The 19,878-nt window shown below is 42.4% G+C and overlaps 2 protein-coding genes across 3 annotated transcripts in view; one reads left to right on the top strand and one right to left on the bottom strand.

Annotated features, from left to right (window-relative positions):
• The window catches only part of LOC311041957 (complement C3-like), a gene marked incomplete at both ends in the record, with an annotated part of 96,015 nt that extends 91,899 nt beyond the window's left edge, over positions 1-4,116 (top strand). Inside the window, 3 exons of the mRNA XM_084052446.1 lie at positions 1,142-1,246; positions 2,815-2,898; positions 3,971-4,116. Of these exons, the coding sequence (XP_083908572.1) occupies positions 1,142-1,246; positions 2,815-2,898; positions 3,971-4,116 (335 nt within the window). The remainder of the gene's footprint in view (positions 1-1,141; positions 1,247-2,814; positions 2,899-3,970) is intronic.
• A 6,475-nt stretch (positions 4,117-10,591) lies between these two features.
• The window catches only part of LOC311042465 (properdin-like), a 72,226-nt gene continuing 62,939 nt past the window's right edge, over positions 10,592-19,878 (bottom strand). For both annotated transcript variants that reach the window (XM_084053212.1, XM_084053211.1), the window contains exons 10-12: positions 18,745-18,936; positions 16,536-16,653; positions 10,592-11,345 (exon numbers count right to left, since the gene is read on the bottom strand). In XM_084053212.1, coding sequence (XP_083909338.1) covers positions 11,225-11,345; positions 16,536-16,653; positions 18,745-18,936 — 431 coding nt within the window. In that variant the 3' untranslated portion in view covers positions 10,592-11,224. The remainder of the gene's footprint in view (positions 11,346-16,535; positions 16,654-18,744; positions 18,937-19,878) is intronic.

Below are 19,878 nucleotides of genomic sequence, written 5' to 3'. Positions count from 1 at the left end.
TTTTCCTACTATAATATAGGAGTGTGGAGTCAGTGTTCACCAGCGTCAAATATGCCAGAGTCTGAGCAGGGGGGGAGGGGAGTCACCTCAGTTTGGTTGGCAGTAAAATGAGTATGAGAGGTGTCTTATGAATGAGGAACTTTTGGTTGAAAAGTGATTGGAAGAAAGTTCTGAGGAGGCTTTAGCTGGTGTGTCAGGGTGTTGACTCTGTGCCTACAACTGCGGCACCGTGACCACTACCAGAAGCACACACATTGAAATATTATTTGGATTTAAATAACTCGATAAGTGAAAATGCATTCTGGTTTCATAGCTACAAATACTTGGGAAATTGGCTGAATAATGCACTACATTTTAAAGAACACATTGCTTGCCTTTCAAAAACAAAAGTTACAATTCACTTTGACCTTTTTGTACTGGTTGAAGTCTTGCTTTTGCATGTCTGCAGGCATAGGCGCTGATCCACTGGGTGCCCGGGAGCTCGAGCACCCACATGCAAAAACATAAATCGGCGCACATGTCTGCAAGGAAAATGTTAGATGAAGGTCCCTTCATGTCTCAGATTGATTATTGTGATACTGAAAATAGGGTTGCCTGCTCATCCACCCTGGCCTAGGTCCACCACTGTATCATTCAGCTTTACTTTCATTACAAATTCCAAACATAAGATGCATCGTTGTGTTTCGTATAGCCTGGTTAACTGGTCATCCCTCACACTTTGTAGGATGCAAGTAACACTGGCACATTATGTATGAGGCTATTCTGGGCAAGCTACATGTTTACATACATACTAAGTTTTCATTGTCACAGAACAGTCACAATTACATTCTCAGAAATGGTTACACTGTACAGTCCAGTTTTTCGAGTATACTATGGTGGTATATGTTTTAGTTGTATTTTATCATGTTTGGTTGTATTTAGAATAAATAACAAAGAATGTCAAATAATTTGACTTTCTTTGTTATTTATTCTTGTAATTCTGTTATAATACTGCTTTGGCCCTATCTTGTCTTGGCTAGGACTCACTTGCAGAAGAGGTTTTACACCGCAACGTGAATTTCCAGGTAAAATAATGATTACATACATACAGTACATCCACTCACCACCTGCATTTGTTCTTTTATGCAAATTGTGCATCCAGAAAACTGCAGCAAGCAGAAGAAGGACAAGATTACAACTGAAACCCGCAATCAAGCCCGATTTAACATGGCCTGCCAGAAAGAAGTGCACAATAAAACAGAATATGGTAAGAGTGCTATTAGCGACTGTTTGATTCTGTGTGTGTGTGTGTGTGTGTGTGTGTGTGTGTGTGTGTGTGTGTGTGTGTGTGTGTCTGCGCGCGCGCGTTGCGTTCGTGCGTGTTAGAGGTCTTCGGGTTAAGCATGTAACCCGAAATACCCGGGTTCCGACCCTGACCCTTGGTCCGGGTCGGCGGCTCGGTCACGGGTCCTTTCACAAGAAGTGATTCCGGGTCCGGGTCGGAACCGTTTCAGTTTGTCTCGGGTCTCGGGGTTCCGACTGTGAAATATCGGATGAACTAAATGAACTAATACCCGAGTGGACCCGGCGGCCGGCGAGGGAGGGAGGGGGGAGGGAGAGGGGGAGGGAGGGGGGTCGCTCAGAGAAGACAGTTGACTGGCAGTGATTTATATTATAACACCACATAATGTTATATCATTGACCTAAATGGCGATATATTTACAAGGATAGGATGATTAAAAAATCTTTATGTCTGTATTAGACTTGATCGTCTTGACCGAAGGCTCTGTCTGTATCAGAAACAACTTTGGACAGGTGGAAAGTTAAACTTGCAGAGTGACGCATTACTTTACCTGAGTTACATCTTCTGATAGTTGTACTTGAAGGTTGACATGAAATAATAATTCTGTTTAGTGTTTTGCTATCACAAGTGAAAGACTACAACACGTATTGACGGCGCTGATCAACACACACGTTGAAAGGCTAGGATAAAGATACCAAGGATTCGACAGTGATGTCACTGCTATGCAACACAGAAGTAGCACGGACCCTATGCCATGTTCGAAGTTGGTTTAAAGCTGGTTTAAAGATACCAAGGATGAAGGTTTCGACTTGGACATGTGACCGACTCATTTATATACGCCAGTTATATCAAATATTGTTGATTAACGTAACGCTTTGGTTAATGGTTCAAAATGGTAAAACAGTCGAGCTGTCATAGCGTGTTGTTACCCGGTATGCTCTGCAAAGCACAATGTAAACTCCAAAGCCAATTATAATGTTAAACAACATAAATTAACGTGGATTATAGTTGAAGAAGGATTACACACATCTAGAACGTGGATTTATTTTGTATTTGTAAACTGTCCAATGAGCATTGACTGCGATCATACATCACAACCATGGAGGCTACATTTAGGTAAGAAAATATGAAACTAGTCTCATTTAACGCTGGACAACTTGTAGCCTAGTAATGACGTTGGCAAACAATTTTCCGTTCGGGAATTTCGGGGGCTCGGGCTATGTACGGGTTCTGGTATGTCACTGTTCTATAGGGGTCGGGGTCCGACAGCTCTCGGTACTGTTCGGGTACGGAACTCAGATTTCTAATAATGGCCCGGATCCATTCGGTTCCGGGTAATGTTTTCGCGGGTCCATTCGCGTATAGGTCCTTCACATTGGACTATAGGCCGGGTCCATTCGGTTCCGGGTAATTTTTTCACGGTCCATTTGGGTACGGGTCTATACCCGTGAAGACCTCTAGTGTGTGTGTGGTTGTGTCCGTGTGTGTGTGCGTGCATTAAGTAAACAGTGTGAAACATTTCTGTCTCATAGTGTACAAAGTGAGACTGGAAAGTTTTCAGAAAGGTGACTCTGTGGACCGTTACGAGATGCGCATAGAGGACGTTATCAAGGAAGGTACATATTCCTATTTTTTTTATCTTTAATTATTATAATCAACTAAATGGAAGTAAAAACTAATCTTGTTATCTCTTGTCTAGTAAAATGGGGGTCTGGTAGGTCTATATATATATATATATATATATATACATACATGCATACATATATACATTCATTTCAACCTCTCGCCGCTGACGCCATACCCACAGCATTGATTTCGACTAAACACAACAACTACGGCGTAGGGCACCTATCATTGCTCACTACATATTTTCCACCTCGCAACATAATTAATTCCACTCACCACATTTCGACCATAACGGAAGGGGAAACAGCTTCGCACCGTTTACCGCGCGTACCACCGAACAGCCGAAACAACACGAAGCGGCGGCCATTATATCGCCAGAACACAACAGAAGCGCGTCCATCGCTTCAACCCCCCCCCCCCCCCAGCTTACCTTTTTGATGACCCAGGCCGTTGCTTTCACTTCAGTCATGTCTGTATCACAATATGTCCGTCATTCACGTGCCATGTACATCCCAAACACCAAAAAAAACACGCAGCCAACTTTGTCATCTCCCCACTTCCCACAACAACTCAGCCATCTGTGTTGCCAAGTTGCCAGAAGATAAGCACCAAAGACAAGAAAATATCAGTGTTGCCACATTTGCGGCAGAAACAAGCAACCACCTTCATGAAAAAAAAAACGCCGAAGGGGTCCGCCATGTTCCACAGGGGTCCGCGGGGGTCCCGACACTCCCAGGGGTTCCGGGGACCCCCAGAAAAAAAATAATATTTTTTTACATTTTTTTTTTCTTTAACTTTTGGAATTCTGTATCCCACGATTGTGGTACCCCGTGCGCGGGGCCCCGGGCGGCCGGACCTCTAGTATATATATATATATATATATATATATATATATATATATATATATATATATATATATATATATATATATATATATACATACATATATACATATATATATACATATATATATATATATATATTGTTTATTGTCCTGTAATAATCCTCTCTTTATGCAATATGCAATCCTCTATATGCATGTATTTCCTATTCATGTTACAGGTGCTGACAGGGATGTACTGGGGAAGCTGAGTAGTTTTCTAAGTCTTCCAAATTGCAGGGATTCTTTGGCACTGGAGGAAACTAAGACCTACCTCATCATGGGCGTGGCAGATGATTTGGTCCGCAGTGATGACAAGTTGAAGTGAGTTTTATGTTGTATGTGTTGTGTTGTTGATTCCACAAGTATACTGATGTACTTGCCCACAAATTAACTTGCATGATTAATTTATTCTGGTTTCAGATTTTTTTTAGAACTTCAGAGTCTTTACCATGATCAATTATGTTTGTCATGCATATTTTATTGTCTCGCCGAAGGCCGAAGACTATGTTTTTGTGCATGTGTGTGTGCGAGTGCTCGGATCCAATAAAACATATCTTTTGTTTGTTTTTTATAACTTTGTTCATTGATTTTTGTATTGTCCCTGTCAAATAAACATATATATATTTTATATGTTTTTTATTTTAATATTCATTTTCATATTCGAATATACATATTTTCCCAATATTCGAATAATATTCGAATATTGAATATTCGTTTGACAGCCCTAGTGTGTAGCCTCTCATCATGGGGCTGTAATAAAGAACATGCTCTCCAAAACCAACAAAACCAACAAAAATGTGCAGTACTATATGAAAGGCTGAGTGGGGGTAATCGCTGGTACCACTCTAAAACAGATACACTAACTGATGACTGATGATTAATGCAGTGTCCGATTGCCGTGCAAGGCCTAAGAAGAAATGGCACCCCTTTTCACATTGGCTTATTATAGCGACACCAGGAGGCCACGTTAACCTACCTGACCTGGTGGAGACCTGTGCTCCGAGGAGTACTTTCTCCAGTGTATTTATCGTTAGGAAAAAATATGTTTAAAGACACAATTTCTTAACTCGCTCTTGTAACCACGTTTTTGATCGTACCAACACAAAAATCGCATATGCTGTACCTCAATGTCTCAAGTTTTTGCGATATAGCCATTGGTTCGGACATAGCTGCCTGCTATTGCTACTGTTTAAACAGGTCTATGGGGAAAAGTAGCCGACCAACTACACTACAATTTGTAGTAGGTCACGACCAGCTGCAACAGATGTGCTTTAATTACAGCGCTGAAAGCAGAGGCCTTACTAAGCCATAGGCAAGGGGATCCGCCCATGTCTCATCTGATTGGCCAGCCGTCCCATGGTTCTCAAAGTGCGGTTCGGGGAACCCCAGGGTTCCTTGAGGGGTTTCTTGTGTGTTAGTTGAAAGTTAGTTATGTTAAATAATGTAACATGGGAAATGCAACGTAACATTTAGAAACGTTTTATGAATGTGACACTAAATTAACCTGTTGATTGATTTCTCTTAACCACCTAAACCCTATTTTATAGAGCGCCGAAGTCTGACATGACTGCCACTAGAGGGCGCTATCCCCCTGAGTCGCAGCGTTACTTTTTGTATCGGCAATCCCATAGGCAAATCTTAGATTGCGTCATATAAGAACTGTATTCCAGAAATAAATAATTCACATTATGCTATTTTCACAAAAAATAATTAATTAAACACTTGAAAATAACAATAACAAACTGAAAGCACTTTGTATTTATATACATTCAAATCCTCAGTATTAATTTATATATGTTTAACCAAATGTACCCATAAATGTTCATTTGGTTACATTTGTACACTGTACATGTACGCAGAGGATTTTACTGTGTAGACATGATCTTACATTGCTGAATGCCTTTTCACAGCATCACCTTGGCCTAAGTAATTTTTTGAGGAAAAGGATATTTTTGCCTGATCAGCTCTTCATGACACTGGCCACCTCTGGTCAAATTATCTCCTAATAGTATAATGGCCTATCTCCCTGGTGTGACTTAGGCCAAAATAGGCCATTCTTGTTTTTTTAAAAATTTTAAAAAATTGCCTAAGTCTGGAGTAAATGAGTGACTCATTTGGCCTAAGTCAGGTGTAATCCTTTATGTTAATAGCCATAATTTGTTATAAACGTTTTGGGTGAAAATGTTAAGAAATATCATATAGTTTTGTTTTGGATCAGGTTTTTTTTCTTTTTTTTCTGAAAAACTTAAACAAACGACTTAGCCCATTAGTTTAAGAAGGTGTAACAGTATAGTTACCTATATCAAATGTGACATCTTTTTTGTCCGTAGGTATGAGTATGTCTTAGGTGGGAGGACGTGGATAGAGTACTGGCCCTCACCAGAAGAATGTAGGGCTCCCCGGTCAGAATACAAACAAGTTTGCAAGGCCATGGAGAGACTAGTTCGGAATTTAAGAATCATCGGCTGTCAAGACGATTGAAGGCCATACGTTTTCCTTTCCTGGATGTCAAACTTTTACTGCTATGGGAAAGTTATATGTAATCTGTCATGTTGTAGTCTATGCAAAATAGACAGTGACATTCATGTATATTAAACTCTGGCTGTAATCATATAATAGTCTGTTGTCTCATATCTCTATGAAACGGGTCTTCACATTAACATTCTCTGCACAATTGGGCTGCTTTGATGAATCAGTATTGCTACTCTGGAAAATTAAGTTTCTACAGTTTATAGTTTAGGCATTTAGCATTTCTGTTTTTATTATTTGCACACACAATGATAAATATAGATTCAATATTCAAAGGTATTCGAAATGTTTAGGAAGAAAGCCAAGGTATGAAACCCTATTGGGCATATACGAAGACCTCCCCCAGAAAAAGGGAAAATAAATACAATCAAACTGGTCCGGCAGGAACCAGCTAACTCCATTTTCTGCTTTTGCATTGTTTTCCATAAATCAGGGTCATTGAACACCCTTTACGTATGTGTGTTGATAAAAAAAATGTTGAACCAATTAAAAGTATTAAATATAGCTGCAAGTAGCAATGAGCGGTTTCGAGAATAATGGCAGACTGTGACAGAGTGGCAGACTGGCAGACTGGCAGACTTTGACAGAGTGGCAGACTGGCAGACTGTGACAGAGTGGCAGACTGGCAGACTGGCAGACTGTGACAGACTGTGGCAGACTGGCAGACTGGCAGACAGACAGACTGTGGCAGACTGGCAGACTGGCAGACAGACAGACAGTGACAGAGTGGCAGACTGGCAGACTGTGACAGACTGGCAGACTGGCAGACTGTGACAGAGTGGCAGACAGACAAACAGACAGACAGACTGTGACAGAGTGGCAGACTGGCAGACAGACAGACAGTGACAGAGTGGCAGACTGGCTGACAGACAGACTGTGGCAGACTGGCAGACTGGCAGACAGACAGACAGTGACAGAGTGGCAGACTGGCAGACAGACAGACAGTGACAGAGTTGCAGACTGGCAGACAGACAGACAGTGACAGAGTGGCAGACTGGCAGACAGACAGACTGTGACAGAGTGACAGAGTGGCAGACTGGCAGACTGGCAGACAGACAGACAGACAGTGACAGAGTGGCAGACTGGCAGACAGACAGACAGTGACAGAGTGGCAGACTGGCAGACAGACAGACAGTGACAGAGAGAGAGAGAGAGAGAGAGAGAGGGAGAGGGAGAGGGAGAGGGAGAGAGAGAGAGAAGGGGAGAGAGAGAGAGAGAGAGAGAGAGAGAGAGAGAGAGAGAGAGAGAGAGAGAGAGAGAGAGAGAGAGGCAGTGAGAAAGAGAGGCAGTAAGAGAGAGAGCGAGAGAGAAGAAGTGAACATGCATTAATTAACAAAGTCATGATTTTTGTTCAGTAAATTATATTTGGACTGGTTAAATTGAGGTTTGAACCAGGGAGCTATAGACTTGTGGGTAGACAGTGTAAAGGATAAGGATAATTCCAGGTCCGTTCATGAAAGTCCTTGCGGTCTTGTTTCCAATGAGGGCCTGTGAGCAATTAGGGGTTAAGAGTCTTGCTCAGGGACAAATTTCATTTCATCGACACATTTGCTGGCCTGGCCTGGAATCGTACCTGGGGCAACCAGGGCCTCTGGCTCCCTAGGTGGGCTCACTAACCACTCAGCTATGGCCACAGTACAGACTGAGTCATTGGATAGATAGAATTGGATTTCATATGTGGTAAGTTATCATACAGCATGGGTTGCTTATTATATACAAACAAGCTCATAACGCGTCACATTGTAGATCGGCTGTATGTGGTTACTGTAGGTGTTGTATTAATAATTACATCTGCAAAGTAACAAGTAACTAAAGCTGTCATCTGCTGTAATTGTAGTAGAGTAGAGTAGTAAAGTAAAAGTACCTAAAAATTGTACTGTGCATGTGTGATTGGTGATGAGTGAGAGGGGTGGATCCAATCCATGGGAATAGGGGGAATTCCAAATGATGATCACCTCAACGCATTGTTGGGGACAGGGATCGAACCAGCGACCTATGGATTCACAGGCTGCCTCTCTTCTCATTGAGCTAGAGATATGGTCTCCCTGATGGTGTCTGTTGATATCTATAGGTTTTTCCGTCCATTATGAACCAAGCCTCTATTTCGCTAACTACTGTAGATCACTGGTTCACAAAACATTTACCAATAAAGTTTTTTTTTTTGTCTCCTCGGACTGGAAACTAGTGAAAATAGTCGACCTACAAGCTCACAACGCGTTGCTATCTGAAAAGTTGTGAGATTGTAGATCGGCTATTTTCACAAGAAAGTATGTCATACATAAAAAACAACTACTCTCAAAAAAGCATTTCATGTTATTGTTTAAAAATTGCACATGTCTGAATTAACAGGGTCATGTTTTGTATAATGCAATATAAATGTAATCAGTGGGATTTGAACCAGGGACCTTCGGCACATGAGGCTCACACTCTACTGGTGGAGCTATTGAATCGACAGCATCAGATAGTGAGAAAGGAGAATCCAACAACACAAAAAAAAGGGCAAATGAATTACGTCATACATTGAAAATAACTACTTTCAAGTATGCATTTCTCGTTATCTTTAACAATTGCACATGCATTGATACAGTCATGTTGTGTGCAATGCAATTGAGTTGAGGTCTGCATGAGGTGAGATTTGAACCAGCGACCCTGTGGTATCAAGGCAGATGATTAAGCCATTGGGCCAACAGACCCGAACTGATGAAAAAGGAGTTCACACACATGACACACTTTCACGCAAATTGCTCAGAAATGCTGGATTTAAATGTTTTTCAAACTGCTCAAAATTGCAAACAATCTAAGGGCGGAGCTTACTGGTCAAAGTGATAGATATGTTCCTCATTGATACAGTCATGTTGTGTGCAATGCAATTATAATGAAGTCTACCTGAGGTGGGATTCGAACCAGCAACCCTGTGGTTTCAAGGCAGATGATTAAGCTATCAAGCTATTGAACCTACACACCTGAACTAGTGAAAAGGGAGTTCAAACACATGACACACTTTCACGCAAATTGCTCAGAAATCCTGGATTTAAATGTTTTTCAAACTGCTCAAAATTGCAGACAATCTAAGGGCAGAGCTTACTGGTCAAAGTGATACATGTGTTCCTCATGAGTCAAGGCACATGTGTAAGCAGGTTTAACGGCTGTCGGCCAAACGAGGCATGACTTTTGCCTGTTTAAAGTTTGCATTTTCAAAAAATTGCTATAGCGCCCCCCTTTGACCAATTGGAGTAAGATTGGTTTCAGTGATACTTGGAAGGACCCTCTACAATATTGCAAAGTGTCAAACAAATGTGAGTCTGCATGTATGTGTTAGGGGCAGATGAATAATTTTAAAAAAGCTGCAATTTTCATTGGCTTATAAAAGCTTAACGTTTTCACTTATGGAAAATCCGCTTGGTTACGTCTGTCGGCATTGGTCCAAAGTTCATGTGTATACAGTTTCGTACAGATTGCTCATAAATCCCAGGAGGAGTAGGCTTTTTACTGCTTTTTACTGCTTTTCATAGAATTCGAAATGGTGGGAGATCTAAAGGTGAGTGTGAAAGTTGTTAGGCATGAGGAGACGCATGTGTGCATCGAAGTTTCATGGCTGTGGGTCAAACAGGGCATGAGTTGTACCTGTTCAAAGTTGGCATATTTCAATTGAGTGCTACAGCGCCACCCTTTGGCCAATGTTTGTGAGTTTCGGGTTTTCGCCGTTTGGCATAGCCCTCTACCATATTGCCGAATTTCATAAAAAGTGACCACGCGGTTAGGCCAGAACTGGCAAAACCGGCGGAAGAATAATGAACTCTTACAGATGTAATAGGGTTCGAAGCCTGATAGGCTCTCGAAACCTAAAAAGTGCTTCTCACAAAACCAGCTAACTCCATTAGAACATCAAACGTTCTGCTAAACCAGCTAAGTTCACCAAAGGGGGGTGGAATTAGCTGGTTTAGCTGACTCCAGGCACCACCCCCTTTTGACCTCCAACCTCATTGTGAGCTTGGAGGTCCATTCAGCTGTTCTTATCAATGACGAACAAAACCTCCTAACTCCATTTTTGTTTTGTTTTTGTCATTTCCTGAAAAATGAACATTTTAGAGTTAGCTGGTTCAATTCTATTCAATTCAATTCAATTTTATTAAAGTTAGACAGAGATAACGTTACGTGTAGTGACGATTTCAATTCGTCACTACATTTCGCCACTCGGCTGGGTACAGGGATATCCGTTTTTGACGCGTTTCAATAATAGAATGTCCAAACCAAAAACTGCTGTTGGGTGAGGTTCCCATTTATTCAGTATAACAGGGAATAAAGGTTTTGTCAATGCAGAATAAGAACGGTAAAAACTGTGTGATCTCCTCAGTGTACCCAAACCATGCCATCATTAACTGGCTTGTTGCACCCATAACTGGCCCAAAGGCACACAGGCAGAATGGCTCCTTCATTACGTTACGCACTGAGAGGCAAAGGAGCCTGACGCATGCATTGAATTCAATGAGAGCCAGGTGGAGACTGGACAAGCGTTTGAATAAACACTATTATTTGAATGATTGGAAACTTTGTCAATTAATCGGTTCAAGGAAATACAAAAAGACAATACACATTGTTCTCTGATCCCCTGTTTTTCGGTGTGCTCACTGCTCCAAAGAAGAGCACAGACCGGGTGCTACTGTATATTTGCCTGTCATCACGAGACTGCAGTTGTTGACCGGCTGTAAATAGACAGTATTGCGATGACAGCTGCATTTTTACCTTTTTTAATGTTTTCATTTGAACAGAGATATTAAAAATACATGTGGCAATGTATATGCTGATATCTTTAACTACAAAAACTATATATACCAGTGTACATGTGGACTAAGCCTGAATAAGCCTGAAAGACATAATAGATGGATGGATGGATGGATGGATGATCACGGAGGACAGGCAGGTATTTTGCAGGGTTGTTGTTCAAAGTCTTCCTCGTCTGGTAGATAACTACATTCAGGAGTTCCATGGAACCATGCTCTGTCACCCATATTGCCAATGGTCTGTCTGCAAACACACACACACACACACACACACACACACACACACACACACACACACACACACACACACACACACACACACACACACACACACACACACACACACAGAATGTTGAACTTAATAGAATTGAGCCATCTATAGACGCTAGTGGCGCCTATGATTCAGTCCAGTCGCATTTTTTGCGCATGCACAAATCGTTGCATATTGGCTGGCTGGCTGCTCAGGTGGGCTGGTCCCCCTCACCTCGGACAGACATACACAAATACACTGTCATATACGGTAATAAATGTGCCTGCGGCCGAGAGCCGGTATACGGTAATTGCAAGGCTCCAAGCCAACAGGAAGATGGGCAGCCTTTGTCCTACATCCACCTATTCACCCGTGATGGCCTGTACTTAAAGTTGTTCTGTGCAAATTTCCAAAAAACGACTTTTAGCAGCCTCTGCTGGTCATTACCGTCACTGCAGGCCGTTCGTTTATCCTCTGTTACCCATAATTCCATTCGTTTTCACCGGAAGACGGAAGTGTTTCAAAAAGCGTTCTTTTAATTGTTTTTATACGATCTGTGGATCGTTTCTCTTAGCCAGTGGAGCTTTAGTTACCGTGAGCTGTGTTTTCTTTTTCTGTTTTTTTTTCGTTCTTCAAATCATACAATCTCTTAAAATCAGCGTGAGTTTCCTTTGGTTATTAGCGCGGTAGTTCCTGGCCAAACAGGAAACCGGCGCGGTAGTTCCTGGCCAAACAGGAACCCGGTGGATTTCCACTTCCTTTTTGCGGCCAGCTGACGTAATTTCCGAGGGAAAGTCATGCTCGACAGCGTTCAATAGAAAATATATAAATAAAAGGCTTTCGGAGGTGAAATTCATGGAGTGGGTGTTGTGAAACATTTGCCACTTACAAAAGATATGCAATTTAACTTTAGTTTTACTGAAAACGTTACCTAGTATTACTTTAACTTGCCACACATCCAAATGCAAATACACAATGCTACAGGATCATGGATACAGCAATTTACAGGTGAATGGAGTCAATGGACCATTCAATTTGAATGTCTGGCCCACCCTATCAGACCTCATGTTGCCAATATACAGACACCACAGACAATATAAAAACACATGACATAGCTAACCATCATGATGAGTGAGCCACCAAAAAAAAAGTGTGTCCAGTCAAAATCACATTCGGTGTGAAGCCAACTCCAAGACCACCAGCAGCAGCAACGCCGCCTGTGGAAGTGGCTTTGCTGTCCAGGTGCAATAAAGAGAATGCAATTGCAATGCCACCAGGACTAGATGCAGAAGAGTCCCAGGAGGAGGCTCCTTCGCTGCTTCAGTCGCTGTCTTTGGGATTGCTGCTCCTACGGTGTGTGTGGATACATACTGCCTTTATTCAACTGAAACCGACATACCAATTCAACCATTTGTTGCAAAAAAGGATACTTCCAGGGCCTTTGGGGAAAGGGAACGTTATTACAATCAAGAGTGGTTAACAAATCGAGACAAATGTGTTGTGCAGTAGTAAAAAACGACTGATATGTCACGTTTGCCGTTTTGCTGTCTCTCAAAATATGGACATGACAACTTCACTTCTACTGGTGTCAACAACTGGAAAAAAATGCCCTGACATGCTGAACAGCCATGAGTCAAGTTTGATACACAAGGAGGCTGTGCAGAAAATGCGTGCATACAAAGGACAGGTATCTATTAATTAACAGCTACTAAGTCAACATGCTGTTCACCAGATAGACAGGCGGGATGGCATGCTGCAGCAACTCAAAAGCTTGCGTTTTCTTGTGAGGCAGGGGCTTGCTGTAAGGGGACACACGGATAAGGAGTCAAACTTCCTCCAGCTGATTACCTTAGTGGCAGAAAACAACAAAGTCCTGGAAAGTTTCATTGCCACAGATAAATTATTTTCCCACAACATCCTTAATGAACTAATAGAACCTATGTATCGCATCACGCTCAATACGTTGCTGTCCAAGATCAAAGCTGCTAGACATTATCACATAATGGTGGATGAGACGAGGGACATAAGTGGGAAAGAGCAGCTGTCACTTTCCGTGTGATGGGTCTCACGTGACTATGTTGTGAGAGAGGATTTTAACCCCCAAAGCAATTTCTATCCACTGCATGAATCAAAGTGAAATTCTGCAAGAGGTCGGAAGCCTTACAACTCGTTCATGATACAAGATGATCGCTGGCTCGCCAAAAAGGCTTGATATTTTTGAGAAAATGTGTGCCTTTCACACTCCTGAAGATGGACGCAGTCCGAATCTGAAAGCCCTCTGCCCGACTCGTTGGACCTGCAGAACTGCAGCTTTCAAATCCCTACTCAACTGTGTTTGACACACTGGAAGAGATTCGGACTTGCGAAGTAACACCAACTACCACTCAGTCTAACTTCAGATCGTTTTTCAGTCTGACAAATGACGTTTTTTTTCCTGCTATTCCATTGGCCACTCTCTCCCCTCCGAGGTCCAGACGATCTGACACCTTCTCCCCCGCACAGCGTGGGATACCATTGTATTTTACATATCCATTAAAATTTCAGTCCCACTCAAACCCTCACATGTCTTTTGGTTTAAGCTACAGGCAGAAAAATAATAAAATAGGCTATAACTGGGAACGTGAATGTGTAACTTGGAATGGTAACTGAGATCCTAAAATCTTTATGACAAAAACGTATAAAACAGCTCGATCGCTGTAGCGCTGAGCTTGAATTAGGCACACAAACGGGGTTTAGGAAATGTATGCCTGCTGTCTGTGCCAAGACGCATATCAAATGAAATGGCTGGTCTCTGAAGCGATTCATACACGTTCATATATTTATAGGTTAAGTCCATGACACATCCCCGCCACAAACAGACCTTCTACACAGGTCAAAACGGCAGATCTGCATACGTCACAGACGATTACTTGGATTCATGAACATTGAGCATTTTTACTCTACTGCCTGACGTCAGCGTTGCCAGATTGCAAGATAAATAAACAGCCAGGTCTATAAATATTTTACGCATTCTCGCTCCAAGAAAATGTCGGGCCGGGGCGTTGCGCATGAAATAAAAGATGGATTACAATAATTTCAAAGACATTTTATGTCTATCAAATATGTTTTTGTTGAAAGGCAATCAAGAAATAGAAATATTTAGAAATACATAGGCTATAACTGTAACTTGGAATGGTAACTGATATCCTATTTGTAAAATCTTTATGACAAAAACGTATAAAACCACTGTAGCCTCTGTCCAATTATGTGACTGTCTCCTTTGTCCAAAAGACTGATATCTCTTGACAAACCAATATTATTATATTAATAATAATAGTAGGTAGGTAGGTAGGTAGGTAGGTACAGATGTGCCACTTCAAAACTTCACACGTTACTGTTCTTTCCCTGAAAGTGCCCTGAAAATGCATTTTTTTCCTCCCTGTTCTGCCCTTAAAAATGCACTGTTTTGCCCCTGAAAAGAAGTTGTCACTACACACCCCCGTTTTTCCCTTCAACAGACATCCATATACATGAGAACAAAAGAATGTGTGTTGAAGAAGGTGTCAGACTCATTATGAGGTGAAAGGTGATTTGAAGAGGTCCTTGACCAGTTGCTCAAATTAATTAGCATCATAAAAGCAGTGATCATCAAAATAATTCAGCATTTTAAATGCCCTTCTTTGTCCCTCTTATTGCCCTGGGAATCCCCTGAAAATTTACTGTCTTGCCGATGGCAGGACATTTGAAGTTTTGAAATGGCACATCTGTAGATAGATAGATAGATAGATAGATAGATAGATAGATAGATAGATAGATAGATAGATAGATAGATAGATAGATAGATAGGTAGGTAGATAGGTAGGTAGGTAGGTAGGTAGGTAGGTGGGTGGGTGGGTAGGTAGGTAGGTAGGTACGTAGGTGGGTGGGTGGGTGGGTAGGTAGGGAGGTGGGTAAATAGGTAGGTAGGTAGACAGTCTGCTGCTGCGCGCTGCAGTTATAGATTAGCCTATTCGTTGCATTGTGTCGCGCGTTGAAAATATCACAGCTACAAGCTCACAGCACGTCGCAACGCGCCGCGCTGTGAGCTTGTATGTCTGCTATTTTTGATACACCACAACACAGCTGCCTGAGACACAGCTGTGTCTCCTCCTAATCAGCGCTTAGTAGGGTGGTTTGCTCGCTCGGGTGTTGATAAACAGAACCGGGATTTTCCGAGGTGATAGAATCTGAACCAAGCCGGACCCAATTGTCGATAAAGGGACCCGAACACGTGTGGGTCGTGGATATTATGCAAGCACAGTGACTGTCTGTCTGCAATGGATAAAATGGTGAAAGTTGGTTTAAGCTGGTGACACTGATTGCAGCAGGCAAGTAAATCAACCTTGTGCAAGGCCACATATATCATGACATATTTAATTAACGTTAACAAAACAAAACAAAACCTACTTTTGCATATCAAGGTTGAATGAGAATCTATGTAAAGCCCAAAATAATTATTAATTTGTTTATACTGTGCGACATTGTCGCGCAGGGAAAGGCTCTGGCGCAGGGTCGGTTGACTCGCCCCAAAACACCCTCGACCCCATTTTTCAGGCGGACCAGCGGTTCTTGTATTCTTGTATTTGTTTTACTGAGGATATGGGTAGAAATAGGTTTAGGATTAGGCATAGTTTTACTGAGGTTAAGATTAGGAATAAGGTTAGGTTTAGGCATAGTTTATGTATAGGAATACCAGGCGAATACCGCCGGATTTACCCCGGGGCGACTGTGTTTTGGGGCGAACGGGCATTTTGTTATTCGTTGCGCAGCAGTTCACTCATGCGGTCATGCCCACTTTATTCATTTAATTTTTGGCAAGTGACATCTCTGCATGATATAGTAGATCATATAATTTAGTTATCTATAAAAAATAGGAACATATTGCATCTGTGATAAAGTGTAAAGAAGCGCAGCTCTAACGTAAGGTGTAATGATCAGCTGGGTCACTGGGTGCATGTATGCAGTGCAAACACGCATGTGGCGTTAATTATAATATATGGCCGGTAAATTTATTCTTTGGCCGGTAAAATATAATCCTGCCGGCCATGGTGGCCGGCCCAAAAAATGCCTAGCGGAAACCCTGTTGGTAGGTAGGGAGGTAGGGAGGTAGGGAGGTAGGGAGGTAGGTAGGGAGGTAGGGAGGTAGGTAGGTAGGTAGGTAGGTACCTGTAGCCTGAGGTGTCAGCTTTACAGGTTCTCTCTCTGTGTCTTCGTGATGGGACGTTTCCACAAGAAGGTTTACACTGAGACCACTCCCCCCATCCCTCCCATGACAGCGTCATCACTGCAGATACACATAACCAACTATTAATAACAGTATTACTTATTAACTCTTTTACTGCCATGGGCGATTTTTCGAGTCAATTGGTACTTGGTCCACAGTGCCATTGATGCGTTCGACGCGTTTGAAAAAAGAAATAATAATAATAATAATATATTTTTGTATTTTTTCGTTTTTCACTCAGAACCAGGAGATAACGCGATCCAAAGATTTGCAACTCCATTCACTTCCTTGTTAAAATATTAGGGAAATATTCTGTATCTCAGCTCCTGTGTTTTACCATGTGTTTATGGTATACTTCTGAATAGGCGATTGGTTTTGAAAACTAATCTGTGATCTGGATGAAATCCTACCTTGAGGGAAGAGAAGTGGTTCATAAAACTGCAAATAGTTCTTGTTTGCTGATGACTATATTTATTTACAGAGCTGATCAACAGGTCAGCTCTGTTTTGATTACTTTTATTCATCTAGGACTTTCAGCTAAGATCAAGTCCTATCTCAGAAAGAACTCAAGAGGGTTATTCATCCATTCATTTAATTAATGCAATTCCTTGTTCATTGATCAATCACTGGCTGCTAAGGAGCTGCAGCCCATTCATAACACTGCAGCCCTCCTCCTCACTGGTAAAAAAGAAGCGAGACCATATTGATCAGAGCACGTGAGCGGAGCGGAGCGGGTGGAAATGCCGCTCGGCGCTCCAGGGGGCTGGTTTCACGCTCGCTATTCGCTCACGTCGACTCCCCCCGCGCTCCGCTCCCCGTCGCTCCTCGCTCACGTTGATTTGCGCAAATCTCGTTCCATGCTCCGCTCAAACCGGGTCGCTCAACAGTAAAAAAAAGAAAAGAAAAAGAAAGTAGAAATTCTAATGAAATCTCGGTGCGCTGTGCACTGCTGGATGTCTGTGTGTCTCTAAGTCCGTGCGACCGGGCATGCTCAAACATTCGGTGCGGGGCCCCGCGAGGGCGGCCTGGAGCGGGAGGCGGCCTGGAGCGGGAGGCGGTCCTCGCTCTGAGTAGCGCTCCAACCTTTTTATAAACCAGCTCCGCGCTCCCGTCAAAATCGTGTCGCTCCGCTCACCGCTCCGTTCGCGCTCCGCTCCGCTCACATGCTCTGATATTGATTTAACGTTTTTAGTTTTGTTTTGTTTTCTTTTAATTCAAAATGTTTTGGCTCCTTCGTTCCTTGCAGAACTTATTCAGAACCACACCCCATTCTGATCTCTGAGGGTTGTGCCAAAGACCAGGCTAAAAAACAACGGCCACCACCCCCCAGACTCTGAAACAGTTTACCCCTACATATCAGAGCGAACCAGTTGATTGATGTTTTTAAACTGTATTAAAGACTAATTTATTCTCCCTGGCCTATAGTGACAGCTGAGCCTGGCCCCCTATGTATGCTTTATAATAATGTTTTGTTTTGACTTTGTTTGTATTATATGCTAATGTATTTTATATTGTAAATGGTAAATGGTGCATTTATATAGCGCTTTTATCCAAAGCACTTTACATTGTGCCATTCACCCATTCACACACACATTCATACACCAATGGCGGAGGAAACCATGCAAGGCACCAACCTGCTCATCGGGAGCAATTAGGGGTTCAGTGTCTTGCTCAAGGACACTTCGACACTAACTCTGGGGGAGCGCCCCAGCCCGGGATCGAACTGGGAACCTTGCGGTTTCCAGTTCACTCTACCCGGCCTCTCTATCCCTGAGCCACTGCCGCCCCATATATATTGTATAGCTTTGTTTTGTTTTAACCTGTGAAGCACTTTGGTTGCCCTGGTCATGTTAAATGTGCTATACATATAAACTTTGAGTTGAGTTGAGTGCATGTTTGTTAATGTATTTGTGTTCATATCTGAGTGTGTGTCTGTGCTTATATGTGACTGGGTACAATTTTAATAGATTATTAAAGTATAGAATATAAGCTTTCATCTGATGTATCATTCATTGAAATTGAAAAGAAAATGAAGAAGCTGTGCTCATTTGAATCTTGTTATCTATAATAGTCCAAACTTCCCTTCTAAAGAATTGTCACTTCTAGCACCTCTCAGCTCCAGGTAATGGCCGTGAACAATGGGTAACTTACTTTGACATTCGTGTATGTCGTAACAGGCTTGTGTGTCACTGAGGTCTCCTTCGCAGGGCTTTCCACCATGAAGTTCGTGAAGACATTCATGGTCTCGACTCCGAGTTCCTCCTTTCTTTAGACACTTGATGGATTTTCCTTGAGGTGACTGGCAAGCTGACCATTCTGACCAGTCTGACCACACACCATCAACTGGACACACAGATACACACACAGAGTGTTTATTATATAAGCACTAATAACAAATACACATCATTCAATAAAGGCAATTTAACTTGCTCACAGGACAGAGCGTGAGTCGAGTGCAGTCCATGAAATAATAACTAACCATGTCAGAGGCGCGCTCGGTGGTGCCTCACGTGGCTCCAGTTCGCTTGAGACTGCGTGCCTCCGACATGGTCCGAAACCGAAACTTAACTCTACATAAGTCGTCTCCGTTGGTAGGTCAGTTTGTCCTGATAACACCCAATGAATGGTCTGATAAATCGTGGGTAGGTCAGTATGTCGCCTACTTGGCCCATTCAATGGTCTGATAAAACGTGATAATCTCCCATTCAATGCATTGATAGAATCCGAATCAGGTGCACCAGCGTTTTAAATGCGTAAGTCCTGCATTCTCAGTTTTGACCAGCAGGCGACGGCCGCTTCACTGTTCTACCGTGGCTCTGGGGGCTTGGTGGCTCTGGACAACCGGATCTCTGTATCTGTCAGTCCTTGTCCATTGTATGCCCATACCTGGAGATAGCTGATGACATTAGTATATGCCTATATATGGGCATGCTCCCTTTTGTGCCCGTATATGGAGCTGAAGGATTTGCTTGCGCCTGATGCCATGATGACACATTGAGGTAAGACGACACACTCCAGATTTGGGCGTAGCTGCATTGGGAACTCCTTCGTTATTATATGGTTATTATTATGGATGAGTCATATATGGCATGAGTGTGTACAACGTGGTCCGCTGTAATACACACTCAGCAGTGTTTACTGTGCACATGTTAAAACAAAACGATGCTCTCTGTGTATCTCACTCTGTTCCTGTCAGATGGCACTACAATCCATGACTGTGGAAGGACAAACATGCAAGCACACATGTACGCACACAAAGTCGCAGATTTCCTTTGCAATTTTACT

The sequence above is a fragment of the Gymnoscopelus microlampas genome (assembly GCF_963454915.1).
Source record: "Gymnoscopelus microlampas genome assembly, chromosome: 3".
NCBI lineage: Eukaryota > Metazoa > Chordata > Actinopteri > Myctophiformes > Myctophidae > Gymnoscopelus > Gymnoscopelus microlampas.
The sequence above is the reverse complement of the archived record's forward strand: the minus strand, read 5'-3'. Positions and strand labels throughout refer to the sequence as shown.